The sequence below is a fragment of the Anomaloglossus baeobatrachus genome, chromosome 4 (genome assembly GCF_048569485.1).
Source record: "Anomaloglossus baeobatrachus isolate aAnoBae1 chromosome 4, aAnoBae1.hap1, whole genome shotgun sequence".
In the NCBI taxonomy this organism is placed as follows: domain Eukaryota; kingdom Metazoa; phylum Chordata; class Amphibia; order Anura; family Aromobatidae; genus Anomaloglossus; species Anomaloglossus baeobatrachus.
This window is the reverse complement of record NC_134356.1, coordinates 374,701,774-374,723,677: the sequence shown is the minus strand read 5'-3', so window position 1 is coordinate 374,723,677 and position 21,904 is coordinate 374,701,774. Positions and strand designations below refer to the sequence as shown.

General features: G+C 43.2%; 1 protein-coding gene across 1 annotated transcript in view; it reads right to left on the bottom strand.

The window, feature by feature from the left end:
- CCDC146 (coiled-coil domain containing 146) overlaps positions 1–21,904 on the bottom strand; it is a 234,020-nt gene that overhangs the window by 9,224 nt on the left and 202,892 nt on the right. Inside the window, exons 14-15 of the mRNA XM_075345195.1 lie at positions 17,759–17,983; positions 2,090–2,318 (exon numbers count right to left, since the gene is read on the bottom strand). Of these exons, the coding sequence (XP_075201310.1) occupies positions 2,090–2,318; positions 17,759–17,983 (454 nt within the window). The remainder of the gene's footprint in view (positions 1–2,089; positions 2,319–17,758; positions 17,984–21,904) is intronic.

Genomic DNA, 21,904 nt, shown 5'->3' with positions numbered 1-21,904 from the left:
ACTTTATCAAAGGGACGTTGCTTAGAGGATTCTTTGGGGATGAGTCTTCGGGCTTCTCCGCATTATCATCCACTGAGTAATATTTTTTTGGTAAAGACCATAAAAATGAGCAGTAACTAAAAAGACCCATATCTATGGAACCATATGGTGGTTTTATTTTTAATTTTGTTTAAAAAGGAGGTGCAGGAATAGAACAAGCGCAAAAAATTGCCATCTTGCACCTGATGTCAGGGTCACTCAAAGTGTTCATGAGTGGAATTTATGTGCAGTGAAAATAACAAAGATTGTTTTTAATTTCTCCCCAAACAAATTCTAAGAGTTAATTTACATGTAATGTCTGTGTGAAAAGACTTAAAAATCCATTTTAGAAGTTTGGGTTTTTTTCCCCTATATACAGTAATTACAAAAGTTAATACACCTCACATTTTTTTTTAACTATTTTATCTATAACTTCAACTATATCTTCATGGTACAATACTGTCGATATGACACTTTTATACAATGTAGTTAGTGTACAGTTTGTATAACATTGTAAATGTGGTGAGCCCTCTAAATAACTCACCACTCAGCCTTTAATGTGTAAACCAAGGACAACAAAAGTGAGTACACACCCAAATGAAAATGCCCAAATATTGCCCTGCCCAATTAGCCATTTTCCCTCTTCGATGTCATGTTATGTGCTACAAAGTCTCAGGTGTGAATGGAGAACACGTGTTAAATTTGGTGTTATTGTTCACTTACTCTCTCAATGGTGACTGGATGTTTAACGTGGACCCTCATGGCAAAGAACTCTGAGGATCTGAAATACAAAATTGCTGCTCTACACAAAGATGGCCTAGGCTATAAGAAGATTGCCAGCACCCAGAAACTGATCTGCAACACGATGCCCAAGACCATACAGCAGTGTAACAAGACAGGTTCCACTCAGAACAGACGTCACCATGGTCAACCAAAGAAGTTGATTGCACATGCACCGCTTCATATCCAAATGTTGTCTTTTCTAAATATATCAGTGCTGTCAGCATTGCTGCAGATTTTAAAGGGGTGGGGAGTCAGCCTGTCAGTGCTCAGACTATACACTGCATCAAATTGGTCTGCATGGCTGTTGTCCTAGGGGGAAGCCTCTACGAAGGTGATGCGCAAGAAAACCCCCAAACAGTTTGCTGAAGACAAGCAGACTAAAGACATGGATTACTGGAACCATGTCCTCTGGTCTGATGAGACCAAGATTAACTTATTTGGTTCAGATAGTGTTAAGCATGTGTGGCAGAAACCAGATGAGTACAAAGACAAGTGTATGTTGCCTACAGTCAAGCATAGTGGTGAAAGTGTCATGATTTGGAGCTGCATGATTGCTATCTGCTGTGGGGAAGTAAAGTTCATTGAGGGAATCATGAATGCCAACATGTACTGTGACTATACTGAAAAAGAGTATGATCCTTTCCCTTTTCAAACTGGGCCGCAGAGAAGTATACCAACATAACGACCACAAACAAACCTGCAAGATGACCACTGCCTTGCTAAAGAAACTGAGGGTAAAGGTGCTAGACCTAAATCAAACTGAGCATATTTGGACATCCTAAAACGGAAGGGGAAGGATCACAAGGTTTCGAACATCAACCAGCTTTGTGATGTCGTCATTGGAGGATGGAAGAGGATTCTAGTGGCAACTTGTGAAGCTACAGTGAACTCCATGCCCAAGAGAATTAAGGCAGTGCTTGAAAGAAAAAAAATGATGGCCAGATACGATGTTGGCACTTTGTACAGAATTTATCAATTTTCACTTAAGGGTGGACTCCCTTTTGTTACCCACAGTTTTGACTTTAATGGCTGTGTGTTGAGTTATTTAGAGGGCACACCAAATTTATACTATTATACAATCTGTACACCGACTACTTTACATTGTATCAAACTGTCATATCTTCAGTGTTGTCCCATGAAGAGATATAAAATATTTACATGAATGTAAGGGGTGTACTCACTTTTGTGATACACTGTACATTTCTAGGATGTGTTCAAGCTTTTGACATGAAAGACAATGTAAGGTGCCTATTTACAATAAAGCAACTTGACCGCTGATATTTCTGACCTGAATTTGAAATATTACAAGATCTGACTCCAGAGACTTCTTATTTGGCAACTCTTTCTTGATTTGTTCAATTTTCCTCGTTTCCTCGGTGACTTCCATCTTTAGGAAGCGAATTTTCTCATCCAGAGCCATCATCTCCACATCACCGTTTCTCAACAGCATTTCCTGAGTATTTATCTTTTCGTAAAAAATACAGACTTCTTCCTCTCGCTCAATTAATTGGACGCCCCTGGTAATATCAAAGGGAAAACCCCTCAAAATACAGAAACCTGAAAGACCAAGAATCTTCGCAATGAACCTCAGAATGAGAAAATTATTTGTGATGTGTCCTGTAAAAATCAGCTTATCATGGGAATTGTAGCAGTTAATATTTATATTGCATTATAAGGTGTTTAATGACCCAAATGGCTCCTCTGTGTCACACATAGAGAAGTGGGGAGAGATGTTTTATTTCAAATCTGTTTTATTGATGAAACTGTTGTCAACATACAAACATATCATTTGTGCAGTTACAATACATAAACATCATTTTCTCAATGCCGGAATAACATCCAGAAATTGTTACATTACTAAATTTTTTGGAATTCTTCAAATTATCTTTGTGCTATTACCATACAACCACTTATAAATTATAGGTCAGAATTCCCACTTCTTTTGACTTCCTGTATCCTAATATACTCATTCTCTTTGTATGTCTATTGTCTTATGAATTATTGATAAATCTTTTCATATAAAAAATGAAACTAGAAAAATGCAGATTAATGTTCAGAAAAGAAAGAAAGAAGAGGAAATTAGAGAGAAGGTGGGAGAGGGGGGAAAGCAAGAAAAGAAAAAAGGGGGGGAAGAATGAGACTCCCCACCGTTTCTCAGTTCAAAAAGCTCGCCAAACTCTGGGAACTCCATGAATATAATCCATGGTCCCCAAACTGTAGTAAATTTTTCTGTGTTCCCATTTAGTTCTGCTGTCAGCTCCTCCATTCTCTGGAGGTTTGTCATCTCCTCCAATCAATCCAGCACCGTTGGGCATCTAGTCTGTTTCCAAAATCGTGGGATAATCATACGAGCAGCCGCCAGGCAAAATCGCAACATGTCCCTTTTTTGTGTTTTAATAGCTCCTGGGAGCATAGAAAGAAGGGCAACCTGGGGGGACTTTTCTATTTCACCTCCGCTCATCTTTTTGTACAGGTAGAACACTGAGTCCCAAAAGGGTTGCAGCTTAGTACAGCTCCACCATATGTGTAGCATTGTACCTGTGTCTGTGCCACACCTCAGACACAGAGGGAAATATAGCATGTAATTTAGTCGGGTAATGGTACCACCTTGAGAGAATTTTATAACTTTTCTCTTGAGCGGCGCACGCCAAGAAAAGCTTGTGGGTCCACAGGTACGCTCTGCTCCAATCGTCCTCTGGCATATCCTCTCCCAGTTCCTCTCCCCACCTACAGACAAAGTGAGGTTTATCCACCCTATTTCTCTGGTTCAGCATTTTATAAATGAGTGAGATGCTATGTCCAGGTGATGACCCCTGTAAAAATACTTTCTCAAAAGGAGTAGGGGGTGTCCTCATCCTTCTCTCCCTCTCCTGGTACGAGAGGAAAGATTTCAACTGCATATATTCCATCCAGGAAATCTCTCTCCCTGTGGCCTGCATGGAAGTATAAGTTGGTAGGGTGTGTCCCTGGAGCACGTGACAAAAACGAGTATCATCCCCCCGAGTAAATCCCCCGAATCTATGGGAGTGGAGTCCCGGGGGGAACTCCTTATTACCAAATACGGGGGTAAGTGGGCCCTGCTCCTGAAACAGAGATCCCTTTTTTCTCTCACCATCCCACATCCCCATCGCTGTCTGTGTGAACTCCATTCCCTTCGCTATCTGGATCCTACTTTCTTTCTCTAACCATGGGAGTAAATGTAAGGGAGTTCCCAGCATATCCTATTGGATCACCACCCATTGTTTCGAATTACCATGAAAATGCCAGTCCAGTAATCTCGTTAGGATAGCTGCCTTGTAATTTAACTGAAAATTTGGGAGCCCCGCCCCCCGTCACTTTTGTGTCTGGTCAGAGTTTTAATTCCTGTTCGGGGTCTCCTGTTCCCCCAGACAAGGCTGTCCGGATCTTTGAGAAGTAACTTAGCGGTAGCTGTATGGGTATTGTCTGAAACAGGAACAGGAACCTCGGTAACACATCCATTTTTATCGCGTTTATACGCCCAAACCACGTCAATCTCTTTTTGTCATATTTCTTTAAGTCCCTGATTGTCCTTTCTAATAAGGGGAAAAAATTGTGATGTACAATTTTTGCTGGATCCCTAGGTACCATAACTCCCAGATATTTTAAAACTGACAGTTGCCACTTAAAAGGGAAGTTTTGTGATACTCTCGCAAGGTCTTTTTGCCGATAAAGTCACGTTCATGGCCTCTGATTTGGAAAAATTTACTTTGAAGTTGCTTAAGTTGCCAAACTCTTCGAACTCCTTGAGCAAGGACGGGAAAGATATGTGTGGTTGGGAAATGAACATGAGAAGGTCATCTGCGAATAGAGCCAGCTTACGGTCCCCCCCCGCCTCTATCCCGTGGATGCTTGTGTTGTTTCTCAGGGTGACCGCAAGGTGCTCCATGACTATGACGTATAACAGGGGCGACAGTGGACATCCCTGTCTCGTTCCATTGTGGACCAGAAAGGATGATGATAGAAACCCATTTGTCCTGACTTTTGCTGAGGGTCTCGTATACAGGGACGCAATTCTACCCAAACATTTCTGACTCAAACCCACCTGTCTCAAGGCTGCCATCATAAAGCTCCAACTGACCCGGTCAAAGGCCTTCTCCGCGTCCACTGAAAGTAAACACATGGGGAGAGACTGAGCCTTCGACCGAGCCATCAGGAGGAACAATTTGTTGGTGTTGTCCAGTGCCTCCCGGCCTTTTACGAATCCCACCTGGACCGTATGTATTATCCAAGGCAGGGACGGGGCAAGTCTGTTGGCAAGTGCTTTAGAGAAAAATTTCAAATCTAAATTAATCAGTGAGATGGGTCTGTAATTTGTAACCAGCAAGTGGTCCTTTCCCGGTTTGGGGATAACACATATGTGTGCTTCAAGGGACTGTGCTACCCACTGGGAGTTTTCAGCTATGGAGTTAAATACTTTGGTCACGAATGGGGATAACTGAGTCTGAAAAATTTTATAGAACTTAGGGGTAAACCCGTCCGGACCTGGGCTTTTGCCTGAGGGAGAATCCCTGATAATAGATGCCACTTCTGTTTTTGTAAAGTCTGCTTCTAGGTTTTCAACCTCAGTATTGGGTATAATCGGCAGGGCTGTTTTAAGTATGTAATCATTTATTTTAGTCTCCAAAGCTTCTTGTGGCATATCCCCAAATTTGCCCCTTATGTCGTAAAGGTCACTATAATATTTTTGAAACTGCTCCGCTATGTGGATTGGGTTCTGAGTCAAAAGGCCGTCCGATTTTTTGATAGTAGGGATGTGACTGGGGTCCCCCCTCGGATGTAATAACCTAGCTAGTGGTCTGCCACATTTGTCCGCATATTCATACATAAATATTTTTAGTCTATTCCTGTGGCGCTCGTATTGTTGGTCCAGAATGTATTTAAGTTCCTCTCTGTTTTTAACTAGCTCTATCAGTGTCACCGGGGATAATGTCTGCTTATGGATCTTCTCTAGGTCTGAAATATTCTGAAGTAGAGACAGAATGGTTTTGGCTCTCTCCCTCTTAATCCTAGCCCCATGTTTGATCAGAATCCCTCTCAACACACACTTGAGTGTCTCCCATTGAACAGGTAGGGTACTAGTGTCTCCTGAGTGTATCTCCAAGAATTCATCTATTGTGTTCTGCAGGTCTTTCAAGCATCCCTGGTCCCTCAGCAGACTATCATTCAACCGCCAAGACCATGGCCTCCCAGGCCCATCCGGGAAATTGAGGCTCAAAAATATGGGGGTATGATCTGACCAAGAGATACTGCCTATAGAGGCCTGTATCTGCCATGTCAGGGCCTTCTGACTTACAAGGAATAGGTCTATGCGGCTGTACGAAGAGTGAGCCGGGGAAAAATATGTGTAGTCACGGTCTACTGAGTGTAGTGTTCTCCATGCATCCACTAATCTGAGTTCCTGTATACAACGTTTAACCTTCGTTAGTTTCCTTATTGAGAGAAAGTTATGTCCCGATGTTGTGTCTACATTAGGGTCCAAAGTGAAGTTTAAATCACTGCCCACGATCCCTTCTGCGAATTCATCCAGTGATGACAGGAGAGAGGAGCAGGTCGTCGCCGGATCTCTATTCGGTAGATACCAATTGACAATGGTAAAAATGGATGAGTTAACATTAATTTTCAGGAATATAAATCTTCCCTCCGTGTCCACCCGTGTATCTAGAACTGTGTGCACTAGGGACTTATGGATGCCTATGGACACTCCCTTGGATTTTGACTCTGGGTTGGAACTGTGGACCCAGTTAGTGTAATATCTGTCTCTAAAGATGGGGAGGTGGCCCGTTTTAAAATGTGTTTCTTGGATCAATAGTATATGGACTCTTTTTTTATGTCAAAAAATATCTGGGAGCGTTTTTGCGGGACATTAAGTCCCCTCACATTTAGTGAACCCCAATTAATCTGCGTCTTTGCAATGCGGAGGAACGGTGGGGACTCTGGGGATAGGTTTGGGGATTAGGGCGAGAGAGAGATGTGCAGGCAAGTAGGATAGGAAGAGCAGGGAAAGAGAAGAGGTAAGAAGGTTGAGAATACAAAAGAAACTACCAACAAAGCAGTAGAAACCAAAGGCAAGGAGGTCAGAGTGCCTCCCGCCTGCAAGGTCACAACAGGACCCTAACGTCGAGTCTAAAAAGACTAAAAGTAACTGTATAAGTATAAGAGAATACCAAACTGTCTAACCTAGGGATGGAGAGACTACGCCACTCCTTTATGGCGTGTTATCCCAATCAGGGAGGGAACTTTCTACAAAGGAGTCCCCTGCCCCGGACTAACAATAAGCAATTATTCAACTTAGTTTGTCAGCCAGAGCCCTATATAATGTGAGGACACAAGGTCTAGAGAGAATATTGTGTTATACACCGTCAAGGGGTGCCCCCCGCCCCCACTTCCAGGAAGGCGGGAGGGAACCCCCCTCGCTCATAATCAGAAAGACTTAATCCCCCTGGCAAAAAAAATATGGCAAAACTGGGAGGTACATTCTATTGAGAAACAACCCAATGAATTTTTGTTTATAAACCAATAACTCCTTAAACATCAGACTGGTCTTCCTCTTCTTTCTCTTCAAGGGCCACGCATCCGATCACCATCTGGGGCAGCACCCCATCCCCCCATTGGAATCACCGGCCATTCCTCTATAGGCACCAACGGAATGTCCAGGGCTGCAGCAAACAATGGCATATCAGTCGGGTTCCTAAGAACATGCATTCTTCCCACGTGTCGGACCTGCAGGCGGAAGGGAAATCCCCAGCTGTATTGAAACTCATACGAACGGAGCATGTCCAGGAGAGGTTTCAGTGCTCTCCTTCTTTGTAAAGTGAAACGGGATAAGTCCTGCAGAATTTGGACTTGGCTCCCCTCGTATGCTGGTGAAATTCCACTGCGCAGCTTAAACAGGATGGCTTCTTTAAGGACATAACGGTGGACCCTGCAAATCACATCTCGAGGTCTGTCATTCTGTGTAGGTCTAGGGCCAAGCGCTCTATGCACTCTGTCTAGCTCCAGGGGTTGGCTTGATGGTTCACCCAGGATCTCATTAAACATCACTTGGAGGGCTCTCTGAAGATCCTTAGGTTCAACAGACTCTGGTAAACCCCGGACCCTTAAATTGTTTCTCCGGCCCCTGTTTTCAGCATCGTCCATTGCTTCCACCATATATTGTATTTGGCGGGAGTGTTGATCCAAAATGGCCCCTTGTGCCTGAGTGGTGTCTTCTATATTCTGTAATTTAGCCGCCTGTATTTGGTTCAGAGTGTCCACTCTTTCCACCTCCCCCCTTAGGGCTGACAGCTCTGTGTGGTATGCCTGTTCCAGCCTTGCTATATATGTCTCCATATCTTCTCTGGTGGGCATAGAAGAGATGTGTGCCCGGATTTCATTAAGTTCTGTCAGCACTCCTGGTTCATGTGATCTTATTGTACTTTTGGCAGGCTCTAACTCTGCTTGCATTTCCATATCATACACACTTTGACTCAGGCTGTGTCTCACTGAAGATAGGAGATTTCCACTAGCAGGGCCCTGTTCCCCATTTGCAGCATTAACAGCCTCTGCTTGAGATTTATTATTGTCCTCCTTCTGTGACAGGGGTAAGGACACCTCTCCCCCCTCCTGAGGCCTCCCCACTGCAGGTCTGCAATCAGCAATGGTGGGGGTTGAACCCATGCTCCCTGCTCCAGGGATCCCCCTGTACCGGAGACCCTGCACGCTGGCCGTCTGGGGTTATCAGCTGCCTCTCCTCCGCTGCCCGGGTGGTTTCCTCCCTCTGTCTCTGCTGCTGCTGGGGCTTCCCCTGCCTCTCCATCTTGGGAGATGTCTGCGGTGCTGTCCTCTGCTTCGGCCCGGTAAGGAAGCCTCTGATTCCCTTCTCCTCTGTCCGTGACGCTCCTCTGCTGCATATCCTTTTCTTCCAGGCTCTTGGGCTTGTTTAATTGTCAGTAGTGTAGTCCGGTGGCAGGAGCTGAGACAAACACGTCCTCACTCCTCCATAGCCAGGACACGCCCCCGGGAGAGATGTTTTAAATTCACACAGTCAAAGAATTGCAAATGGAGGAAAATCGTCCTATGGCACAACTTGTGTTTTTCTAATGGTTTTGACTAGGGATGCACAACATGCGGCCATCAATGCCTTTCTGTTTGGCCCTCAGCTATCTGGTCACAGGCATGCCTGACAGTGTCTGTAGGCTGTTCGTATGTATTTTCCATGTTTGGGAGTAGAGAAATGTCAGCACTGTAGGGACGGCTGACTAAATGAAGCACTGTGTGGCCATGTCTGTGATCATGTCATATCGTGGTAAGGAGATGGTGAAGTTATGAAGTGGCCATACATGAGTGCTGCCATAATCATTGTAGTTTATTCAAGAAGGGAAACACTCAACTTTGTCAGTGTCTCGAATAAACTACAATGGAGAAAATGGAATCCAATGTCTCTTCCTTTCTGGACTGTGAATAGGAAAGAAGAGGACCTCTATCCTTTCGACAGGTAGAAGTTATAAAATGGGATCCGCACCTATTAGATATTTATGATGTGTTATTATGGCCCATGGTGTTGGTGACAATATGGCCCTCAAACCAAAGAAGGTTGTGCACCGCTGGTACAGACTAACATACCAAAAGAGTGCCCTTTTGTATTAAAAGCAATCTTTGCATGGTTCCATTTTTGTTATCTGCATGTGAAATGTATAGTGTCTAATTTTGTTGGTGTATGTTGTGCCAAATTTAGCAAACTTACATGTCAATTTTTTTTTATTTGTTGCTCTGTTGCCTTTTGTGCAGCATTTTCCAAAGTCGCATAAGATGAATTAAGTGAAAATATTTGGATAATGAAAACCGCTTAAACATAAAAACTGATGGGTACTTATGATTAGAGTTGAGCGCGGTTCGTGGTTCGTGGTTCTCCAGTTCGCGGCTCGAGTGATTTTGGGGCATGTTCTAGATCGAACTAGAACTCGAGCTTTTTGCAAAAGCTCGATAGTTCTAGATACGTTCGAGAACGGTTCTAGCAGCAAAAAGCAGGGCTTTTTACAGCTACAGTGTGCAGGAGCCATCGCTGGCAGCCTGCCACAAGCTGGTAACCAAGATAAACATCGGGTATCCAAGCAAAGCGCTTTGGTTAGTAACCCGATGTTTATCTTAGTTACGTGCAGGAAGCCCACACTTTCCCGCTCAGCTCGCTCCACCCCCTCCTGCCCGCGGCATGTACACACACATACACATACACAAACACACACACACACACACATCCACCCCCCCACACCCCCCCCCCGCCCGCCCGCCCGCTCGCTCGCTCGCTCGGCTTACCTGCGGTGATGAAGTCCCGCCATCCCGACCTCAGCGCTGTCACTGTCCTCCATGGCCGCCGCTTGTCACATCACCTATCGCTTCCGACCCGAGACTGACTAGCGGTGACGTCACGGACCTCTCGCGATACTTGCTGTGAAGGCGCCGGTCATTGACCTCAGTGACAGGGGCTGTCAGTGTGCTGGAGATCAGCGCAGGTAATGTACCTCGCTGACAGCAGCACTTGTCACCCCCCTGCAGTGACCTGGGCTGACCCATTGATGTTAGCTCAGGTCACTGCACTGCTCTCCCAGTCAATGGGGAACATCCTGCTCTTCATTGACTGGGACAGTGTGGATCGTCATGGCAACCCCTTGGATTACACCAGACCTGGATTTGTTTTTCAATCTAATAAATTGGTTAAAGAGGGAATGTTTTGGGGAGTGTTTTTTCAAATAAAAATGTGTTTGTCGTCTATTTTTTTTTATTACTGACTGGGTTGGTGATGTCGGGTATCTGATAGACGCCTGACCTCACCAACCCCAGGGCTTGATGCCAGGTGACATTACACATCTGGTATTAACCCCAAATATTACCCCGTTTGCCACCGCACCAGGGCGCGGGATGAGCTGGGGCGAAGCACCAGGATTGGCGCATCTAATGGATGCGCCACTTCTGGGGCGGCTGCGGCCTGCTATTTTTAGGCTGGGGAGATTCCAATAACCATGGACCTCCCTAGTCTGAGAATATCAGGCCCCAGCTGTCTGCTTTACCTTGGCTGGTGATCCAATTTTGGGGGACCCCTACGTGTTTTTTTTTTTAATTATTTATTTAATTTAAAATAACAGCGTGGGGTGCCCTCAGTTTTGGATTACCAGCCAAGGTGAGGTTGCCAGCTGTGGTCTGCAGGCTGCAGCCGTCTGCTTTACCCTAGCTGGCTACAAAACTAGGGGGAACCCTATGTCATTTTTTTTTCATTTTTTTGGCTAAATACAAAGCTAAGCACCCCTTAGTGCCACATGAAAGGTACCAAAGGGTGTTCCACTTTTTCTCCATTTTTTTCTCCACTTTCTCTCCACTTTTTCTCCACTTTTTCTCCATTTTTTTCTCCACTTTTTCTCCACTTTTTCTCCACTTTTTCTCCACTTTTTCTCCACTTTTTCTCCACTTTTTCTCCACTTTTTCTCCACTTTTTCTCCTCTTAATCTCCACTTTTTCTCCTCTTATGCTCCACTTTTTCTCCACTTTTTCTCCACTTTTTCTCCACTTTTTCTCCTCTTATGCTCCACTTTTTCTCCACTTTTTCTCCACTTTTTCTCCTCTTATGCTCCACTTTTTCTCCACTTTTTCTCCACGTTCTCTCCATTTTTTTCTCCACTTTTTCTCCACTTTTTCTCCACTTTTTCTCCACTTTTTCTCCACTTTTTCTCCACTTTTTCTCCACTTTTTCTCCACTTTTTCTCCTCTTAATCTCCACTTTTTCTCCTCTTATGCTCCACTTTTTCTCCACTTTTTCTCCACTTTTTCTCCACTTTTTCTCCTCTTATGCTCCACTTTTTCTCCACTTTTTCTCCACTTTTTCTCCTCTTATGCTCCACTTTTTCTCCACTTTTTCTCCACGTTCTCTCCACTTTTTTCTCCACTTTTTCTCCTCTTATGCTCCACTTTTTCTCCACTTTTTCTCCACTTTTTCTCCACTTTTTCTCCACTTTTTCTCCACTTATGCTCCACTTTTTCTCCACTTTTTCTCCACTTTTTCTCCACTTTTGCTCCACTTATGCTCCACTTTTTCTCCACTTTTTCTCCACTTTTTCTCCACTTTTTCTCCACTTTTTTCTCCACTTTTTCTCCTCTTATGCTCCACTTTTTCTCCACTTTTTCTCCACTTTTTCTCCACTTTTTCTCCTCTTATGCTCCACTTTTTCTCCACTTTTTCTCCACTTTTTCTCCACTTTTTCTCCACTTTTTCTCCTCTTATGCTCCACTTTTTCTCCACTTTTTCTTCACTTTTTCTCCACTTTTTCTCCACGTTTTCTCCACTTTTTTCTCCACTTTTTCTCCACTTTTTCTCCACTTTTTCTCCTCTTATGCTCCACTTTTTCTCCACTTTTTCTCCACGTTTTCTCCACTTTTTTCTCCACTTTTTCTCCACTTTTTCTCCACTTTTTCTCCTCTTATGCTCCACTTTTTCTCCACTTTTTCTCCACGTTCTCTCCACTTTTTTCTCCACTTTTTCTCCTCTTATGCTCCACTTTTTCTCCACTTTTTCTCCACTTTTTCTCCACTTTTTCTCCACTTATGCTCCACTTTTTCTCCACTTTTTCTCCACTTTTTCTCCACTTTTTTCTCCACTTTTTCTCCTCTTATGCTCCACTTTTTCTCCACTTTTTCTCCACTTTTTCTCCACTTTTTCTCCACTTTTTCTCCTCTTATGCTCCACTTTTTCTCCACTTTTTCTTCACTTTTTTCTCCACTTTTTCTCCTCTTATGCTCCACTTTTTCTCCACTTTTTCTCCACTTTTTCTCCACTTTTTCTCCTCTTATGCTCCACTTTTTCTCCACTTTTTCTCCACTTTTTCTCCTCTTTTTCTCCACTTTTTCTCCTCTTATGCTCCACTTTTTCTCCACTTTTTCTTCACTTTTTTCTCCACTTTTTCTCCTCTTATGCTCCACTTTTTCTCCACTTTTTCTCCACTTTTTCTCCTCTTAATCTCCACTTTTTCTCCTCTTATGCTCCACTTTTTCTCCACTTTTTTCTCCACTTTTTCTCCACTTTTTCTCCTCTTATGCTCCACTTTTTCTCCACTTTTTTCTCCACTTTTTTCTCCACTTTTTCTCCTCTTAATCTCCACTTTTTCTCCACTTTTTCTCCACTTTTTCTCCACTTTTTCTCCACTTTTTTCTCCACTTTTTTCTCCACTTTTTTCTCCACTTTTTCTCCTCTTATGTTCCACTTATTCTCCACTTTTTCTCCACTTTTTCTCTACTTTTTCTATGGTCGGTCTACCCATTAGCTCTGCCATGCATAGTGTAGCTCTACACCTACTGCACATGTTACTTTATGATTGACATCTCTTTCGTACCAGAGCTGTCTAAGTCTACTCTGACCCCATATTTGTCATTACTATATTGTCCTTGTACTGTATTATGACATTTGTATCATGTGTTTCATTTCTTGCTGTGTTGCAATTTTTTTGCTGCATCCCAATTGTACCTCTACATTGTTCGAGTTTATGTTATTGTTCTCTCACTCTTATGTGATACTGATTATTGTCATTTTTCATGATTACATGCAGATAAGTCCAATCTGACGAAGGCTCAGGCCGAAACGTCATTTGTAACTTGTTTTGGACAAAAACATATATGCTTATGAAAAAAAAATTTTCTTAATACGGACCAATAAAGAGTGATTTTGCATTACTATCCGTTGTGACTTACTGACTTAGTCTGGGAGATATAGAGTGCCGAGGTTACTCACTAATTTTATCTATTATTACCTCTGAGCACCTATATACCAGTGAGCAGAGCTTCCTCTACAGTAGTTCTCCTGATTAGGCATGCCCTTACCTCATGAGCAGGGCATTGCAGCTTTGGTAGCAACCATTACGACATGGACTCTGCTGCTGTGGACCCGGGGAGAGTGAGTGCAGATTCATTGCACCCACACTCCTCACATGAAGGGTCCGCACTCCTAGAAAATGGGGGATACGTTCCCTGAGTGTCTCCCCCCCATATTCTAGACGGTCCAGAGTCGTCGTGGGACCCCTTTATTTTTTTTCTTACAATAAATTGGTGAAAGAGGAAATGTTTTGGGGACTGTTTTTTCAAATAAATTTCTTTTGTCGATTTTTTGTTTTTGTTAGTACTGACAGTTTATGATGTTGGGTATCTAATAGACGCCATGACATCACAAACTGCTGGGCTTGATCTCAGGTGACTTTACAGCTAGTATCAACCCGATTTATTACCCCGTTTGCCACTGCACCAGGGCACGGGATGAGCTGGGGTGAAGCGCCAGGATTGGCGCATCTAGTGGATGCGCCACGTCTGGGGTGCCTGCGGCCTGCTATTTTTAGGCTGTGAAGGCCCAATAACTATGGACCTTCCCACCCTGAGAATACCAGACCACAGCTGTCCGCTTTACCTTGGCTGGTGATCCAATTTGGGGGGTCCCCTACTTTTATTGTGTAATTATTAATATTTATAAAATAATTATAAAAAAGAGCCTGAGGGGACCTCCACATTGGATCCCCAACCACGGTAAAGCTGCCAGCTGTGGTTTTCAGGCTACAGCCGTCTGCTTTACCCTAGCTGGCTATCAAAAATGGGGGGACCCAACGTAATTTTTTTTTTTTAACTATTTTTTAAATAGAAAAAATTAATGGGCTTCCCTGTATTTTGATTGCCAACCAAGGTAACGGCAGGCAGATGGGGGTGGCAACCCATAGCTGTCTGCTTTATCTGCGCTGAGAATCAAAAATACCGCGGAGCGCTACGTCATTTTTTTAAAGATTTATTTTTACAGCACTGTGATGTCCAGCAATCAAAATACAGGGAAGCCCATTTTATTTTTAGTTATTTAAATAAATAATTAAAAAAAATATATGTTAGCTCCCACTGCATTTTTTGTATTGCTAGCTAAGGGTAATCCAAGCAGCTACTGGCTGCTAACCCCCACTGCTTGGTGTTACCTTCACTGGCAATGGAAAATCCAGGGAAGCATTTTTTTTTTTTTTTTTTTGCCAAAAAGCTACAAAAAAAGGACGTGAGCTTCGCCATATTTTTGTATGCTAGCCAGGTATAGCAGGCAGGTGCTGGAAGAGTTGGATACAGCGCCAGAAGATGGCGCTTCTATGAAAATGCCATTTTCTGAGGTGGCTGCAGACTGCAATTCGCAGCAGTGGGGCCCAGAAAGCTCAGGCCAACCGGTGGTGCGGATTCCAATCCCCAGCTGCCTAGTTGTACCTGGCTGGACACAAAAATGGGGCAAAGCCTACGTCATTTGTTTTCTAATTATTTCATGAAATTCATGAAATAATAAAAAAAGGGCTTCCCTTTATTTTTGGTTCCCAGCCGGGTACAAATAGGCAACTGGGGGTTGGGGGCAGCCGTACCTGCCTGCTGTACCTGGCTAGCATACAAAAATATGGCGAAGCCACATAATTTTTTCAGGGGGCAAAAAACTTCTGCATACAGTCCTGGATGGAGTATGCTGAGCCTTATAGTTCTGCAGCTGCTGTCTGTCTGTATGGAGAAGAGCAGACAGCAGCTGCAGAACTACAAGGCTCAGCATACTCCATCCAGGACTGTATGCAGAAGTTTTTTGCCCACCAAAAAAATGACGTGGGCTTCGCCATATTTTTGTATGCTAGCCAGGTACAGCTGGCAGCCACGGGCTGCCTCCAACCCCCAGTTGCCTATTTGTACCCGGCTGGGAACCAAAAATATAGGGAAGCCCGTTTTTTTTAATTATTTCACTTATTTCATGAAATAATTAAAAAACAAATGACGTGGGCTTCGCCCTATTTTTGTGTCCAGCCGGGTACAACTAGGCAGCTGGGGATTGGAATCCGCAGCACAGGTTAGCCCGAGGTTTGTGGGCGCCTCTGCTGCGGATTTCAGTCCGCAGCCGTCCCAGAAAATGGCGCTCTCATAGAAGCGCCATCATCTGGCGCTGTATCCAACTCTTCCAACAGCCCTGGAGCCGGGTGGCTTGTTGGGTAATCATGAGTTAATACTGGCTTTGTTTTACCAGCCAGTATTAAGCCAGAGATTCTTAATGTCAGGCACGTTTGACCCGGCCATTAAGAATCTCCAATAAAGGGTTAAAAAAAGACACCACACAGAGAAAAAATACTTTAATAGAAATAAATACACAAACACATTAGAGACTCCATCTTTATTACCCCCTGTCAGCCCTCCACGATCCTGCTCTTCTGTCTTCTTTCTTTCTAGTGTAGTAGTAGTGACGATTGTAGTGAGGAAGGATGAGATTCACCAGCTCATCACTTGGGGCTGGGGAACCTCCATCCTCACTACAATGCTCACTACAATCGGGAAGCAGCGTGCAGCCTTCACTCCGTGAGTGATCACTGCTGGCTGCTAGCGGTAACGCTGACAGACGCGTTACCATAGCAACGGTGCTCTCGGAGCCGCGGTTAGCGGTGACGTCACCGCTAACTGCGTTGCTATGGCAACGGTGATCTCCGTTAATGACCGGCTGTGTCAGCCGGTCCCTAACGGAACGGGGAGTCGACCGTGTGCTAGAGCATGTCGCCGGTACACGGCGATACACATATGTGCACCGTGTACCGGAGAGATGCACTCGCAGGTCCTACATGACGTGTCATAGTCATGTGACCAGTCTGTAGCCAATGAGATAATAGCCACGTGACTGGTCACATGGCTATTTTGACGTCACGATAGGTCCTGCTTCTCTGCTGGCAGTGCAGGTCACCGGGAGGATTCAGCGATCATCGGATGGAATAGCGGCAGGAGACAGAGTGCAGAAGGGATCGCGAGGACCGGTAAGTGTTATGGCAATGTTTATTAACTGTTTGTGTACATTTATAATGCATTTTTATGTGTTTGTGATTGCCTCCCATTATAGCCTATTGGTTCTAGTTCGGTTCGTCGAACGTTCGACGAGCCGAACTCGAGCCAGACCCCCCGTTCGGCGAACCGCCTCGAGCCGAACCGCGACCGGTTCGCTCATCTCTACTTATGATGATTACACAAAAGCCAATATGGCTATATGTAAGAGTAGATATAGCTACAGCTCACCCTTTCAATATATGTATGTTGTTCTCCTTGTACCTGGGCAATCCTCGCCCCTGTGCACGCATGAAGCTTGTGAGGTATCAAGCAGATTTGTTCAAAGTAATGAAAAGAGGTTTTTCAACCCAGCAAAGCAACTTAAAAGCAAAAATTGTTTATTTTGCCTTCAATGAAATATTAGCATGGACATAAATAAACTGACGCATTGAGTCTGACTGACTTACTCGTAGTTATAGATTAAGTCAGCCAGACTCTAAACGCGTCAGTATTGTGACTTCTTTAAAATAGTAGCATGGGCATAAAAAAAACTGACTAGTTAAGAGTCTGGCTGACTCTATACCTACAATTAAAAGTCACAATAAAAAATTTCCACTTTTAGTTTTCTCTGCTGGATTGAAAAACCTCTTTTCATCACTCTTGTTTGCAATTTGATTAAGGGTATGTGCGCACACTGCGTTTTTTTGCTGCATTTTTCGGGTGCGTATTTGGTCTAAAAACTGCATGACTTGCTTCCCCAGCAACCAAAAAATGCATCAAAACACATAAAAAAGCACAAAAATGCTGTTTTTGATTCGTTTTTGCCGCGGGTGCATTTTGTGTGTGTTTTTTGGAGGCCAAAAACACACAAAAATCTTTGTGGTCAGAAAAAAGGCAGCGTGCGCACATAGCCTAAACAAGACAAGCATCAGTTTTGTTCGAAGCCCAGAATGGCTTATCCCAGCACATATCGGAATTATAGACAATGAAAAGCCTAAAAGCTTATGAAATTGTTGCTGGAGGATATATCTTTCAATATATGTTGATTTGGCAAAGCATATAATTTTTCAAACTTTTCGAGAAATAATTGATGTGCAAATAAACTGCACAGACGAGACTCTCCCATCCTCACCTTTCATTTCTATTTTGGACAGCCGATTCATACTTTTTGCGAAGTCCCACCATTTGTTCCTCTGCCTGGTTAATCATGTTGGTGAGCCTCCCAATCTCCATTTTCTGCTGTTCTCTTTTTTCTTTTACCTCTTGAAGATGAAGGCTAACCCTACTGACATCCTTCTGCAGACTGTTCCGTATCATATGATTGTTGCTCTGCTTCAGCATGGCCTTCTGCAGTTGCCTATTACAGAAAATGTAAATATATTCTAGTCATTTTGTTTTAACAATTGTTTTGGTAATACTTGGACAACAGGGTTTGTGAGAACACACATATACAGTGTGTCCACCCATATCCTGTCCACCACCATTAACTTGAGAACTGCGGCAGCTATAGGCATAGAAGTGGTGTCTAGGTATAGTAAAGTAGCCATGCGCTATGCAATGAAACCACCTACAGCGCCACCTGGTGGAAAACAACAAAGTTAGAATTTTTATCTCGAAAACGGAACGAGATAGAGAAAAAAAGTGATTTTCAAAGTTGTAGGGCATCATCAATTCAATACGAATCAACACCTTGCATACAGAAATGCTATGATTAGAACATGTATAATTCACAAGGCTGCGGACGTGAAGCGAACCTCATGGAGACCTTCCTACAAGTCTTTGGGTATGGTGGCTGCATGGAGTGACCTCCACGCTCACCTGACCTGACCCCATTGGACTTCTTTCTGTGAGGTCACTTCAAACAGCAGGTGTATGCGACCCCTCAACCAACATTGCAGGACCTATGATGACGTATCACAGATGCTTGTGCAATCGTGTCATCTACCATATTGCACAACGTGCAGCAAGATACAGTGCTGTCCAAAGTCCAGATGTGCATTGCAGCTGACGGTGGCCACTTTGAGCATCAAAGTTAAATGAGCACCATATGCGTGACCACCATTCAATGTTTTGGGGGGGGGGTCATGGGTTTCATATCATAGCATTTCTGTATGCAAGGTGTCGATTCGTATTTAATTGATGATGCCCTATAATTTTTTAAATCACTTTTTTTCTCTTATCTCGTTCTGTTTTCGAGATAAAAATGCTAACTCCGTTGTTTTTTACCAGGTGGCGCTATAGGTGGCTTCATTGCGTAGCGCATGACTACTTTACTAGACCTAGACACCACTTCTATGCCTATAGCTGCTGCCATTCTAAAGGTAATGGCAGTGGACAGGATATGGGTGGACACACTGTGTGTGTGTGTAAATATATATATATATATATATATATATATATATATATATATATATATATATATATATATATACAGTTAGGTCCAGAAATATTTGGACAGTGACACAAGTTTTGTTATTTTAGCTGTTTACAAAAACATGTTCAGAAATACAATTATATATATATAATATGGGCTGAAAGTGCACACTCCCAGCTGCAATATGAGAGTTTTCACATCCAAATCGGAAAAAGGGTTTAGGAATCATAGCTCTGTAATGCATAGCCTCCTCTTTTTCAAGGGACCAAAAGTAATTGGACAAGGGACTCTAAGGGCTGCAATTAACTCTGAAGGCGTCTCCCTCGTTAACCTGTAATCAACGAAGTAGTTAAAAGGTCTGGGGTTGATTACAGGTGTGTGGTTTTGCATTTGGAAGCTGTTGCTGTGACCAGACAACATGCGGTCTAAGGAACTCTCAATTGAGGTGAAGCAGAACATCCTGAGGCTGAAAAAAAATAAAAAAATCCATCAGAGAGATAGCAGACATGCTTGGAGTAGCAAAATCAACAGTCGGGTACATTCTGAGAAAAAAGGAATTGACTGGTGAGCTTGGGAACTCAAAAAGGCCTGGGCGTCCACGGATGACAACAGTGGTGGATGATCGCCGCATACTTTCTTTGGTGAAGAAGAACCCGTTCACAACATCATCTGAAGTCCAGAACACTCTCAGTGAAGTAGGTGTATCTGTCTCTAAGTCAACAGTAAAGAGAAGACTCCATGAAAGTAAATACAAAGGGTTCACATCTAGATGCAAACCATTCATCAATTCCAAAAATAGACAGGCCAGAGTTAAATTTGCTGAAAAACACCTCATGAAGCCAGCTCAGTTCTGGAAAAGTATTCTATGGACAGATGAGACAAAGATCAACCTGTACCAGAATGATGGGAAGAAAAAAGTTTGGAGAAGAAAGGGAACGGCACATGGTCCAAGGCACACCACATCCTCTGTAAAACATGGTGGAGGCAACGTGATGGCATGGGCATGCATGGCTTTCAATGGCACTGGGTCACTTGTGTTTATTGATGACATAACAGCAGACAAGAGTAGCCGGATGAATTCTGAAGTGTACCGGGATATACTTTCAGCCCAGATTCAGCCAAATGCCGCAAAGTTGATCGGACGGCGCTTCATAGTACAGATGGACAATGACCCCAAGCATACAGCCAAAGCTACCCAGGAGTTCATGAGTGCAAAAAAGTGGAATATTCTGCAATGGCCAAGTCAATCACCAGATCTTAACCCAATTGAGCATGCATTTCACTTGCTCAAATCCAGACTTAAGACGGAAAGACTCACAAACAAGCAAGACCTGAAGGCTGCGGCTGTAAAGGCCTGGCAAAGCATTAAGAAGGAGGAAACCCAGCGTTTGGTGATGTCCATGGGTTCCAGACTTAAGGCAGTGATTGCCTCCAAAGGATTCGCAACAAAATATTGAAAATAAAAATATTTTGTTTGGGTTTGGTTTATTTGTCCAATTACTTTTGACCTCCTAAAATGTGGAGTGTTTGTAAAGAAATGTGTACAATTCCTATCAGATATTTTTGTTCAAACCTTCAAATTAAACGTTACAATCTGCACTTGAATTCTGTTGTAGAGATTTCATTTCAAATCCAATGTGGTGGCATGCAGAGCCCAACTCGCGAAAATTGTGTCACTGTCCAAATATTTCTGGACCTAACTGTATATATATAAACCGTAGGTAGTTCAAAACACAATGCAGTGATTTTATCGCCCCTTAATGTAGTATAGATCTTTACATACTTAACAGTTTTTAGTTTCCAGTATGCATGTGCTTTTTTAATTCATTGAAGTGTTACTGTCATTTTAATTTTTATGTTATAAATGAATAGTACACATGAAAATAAGCAACTTTGTAAAATAACTTATTAGACAAATTTGCTCCTTTCTCTGTCAGAATTGATCAGTCATCATCAAAATTCTCAATTCTGGGGTATAATCTGTATTCAGTGAAGACTTTCCCATTACTGAAATATAGGAGATGGCAGTTGTTACTGATGAGCTTCTATGTAGAAGAGAAGGTGGAGCTCTGCCTTTAGCTCCTCCCTCTAGCTCCTCCTTTCCCATCATAGAATCTTATTAGTAACAACTTCCATCTCCTATCTCAGTAAGACTGCTTTAACATATCCGTTTTTTGTTAGGCACAATCCGGCGAAATTCCGGATAAAGCGCCGGATCTGTTTTATTCCCCATTGACTTGTATTAGCGCCGCGTGCCGAATGGCCTTGCGTTGCATGCGGCGTCCGCTGGATCCGGCTAAATTTCTTCGTTCGGCTGCAAGAAAGGACGCAGCATGCAACGTTTTTTGTCTCCGGCAAAAAACCGGACCGCGCCGGATCCGGCGCCGTCCGGCATGCTGTAAAATGGAAGCCTATGGGCGCCGGATCCATTGTCATCCGGCATATGACGGAATCCAACGACGGATCAGGTTTTTTGAACTGAGCATGCTCAGTATCACAACGAATCCATCAAAAAACGGAAGGAACGCATGGAAAAAATTGATACGACGGATCCGTTTTTTTCGCTGGATCTGTCGCATCAGTTTTTTTCGTCAGGCACGATGGCGAAAAACGGATGTGTGAAACCAGCCTAATGAGAAAGTAATGTGTATACTTTTAAATCCATAGCATGTCACTTTCTGTTGTGCATATTCCCATTTATATAGAGGTTTAAAATCAGTGCTATGTATGCTTCATATGGGATTGTGCCGACATGTGTTTGGTGTATAAACAGAAACACACACATACAAAAGCTAAACATCTGTCAGACTTTCATACACACTTACACATTGATTTAGATATATCTCAACTACAAATATACAAACATAGAACAGACAGACAGATATGTAATACATACTGCACATA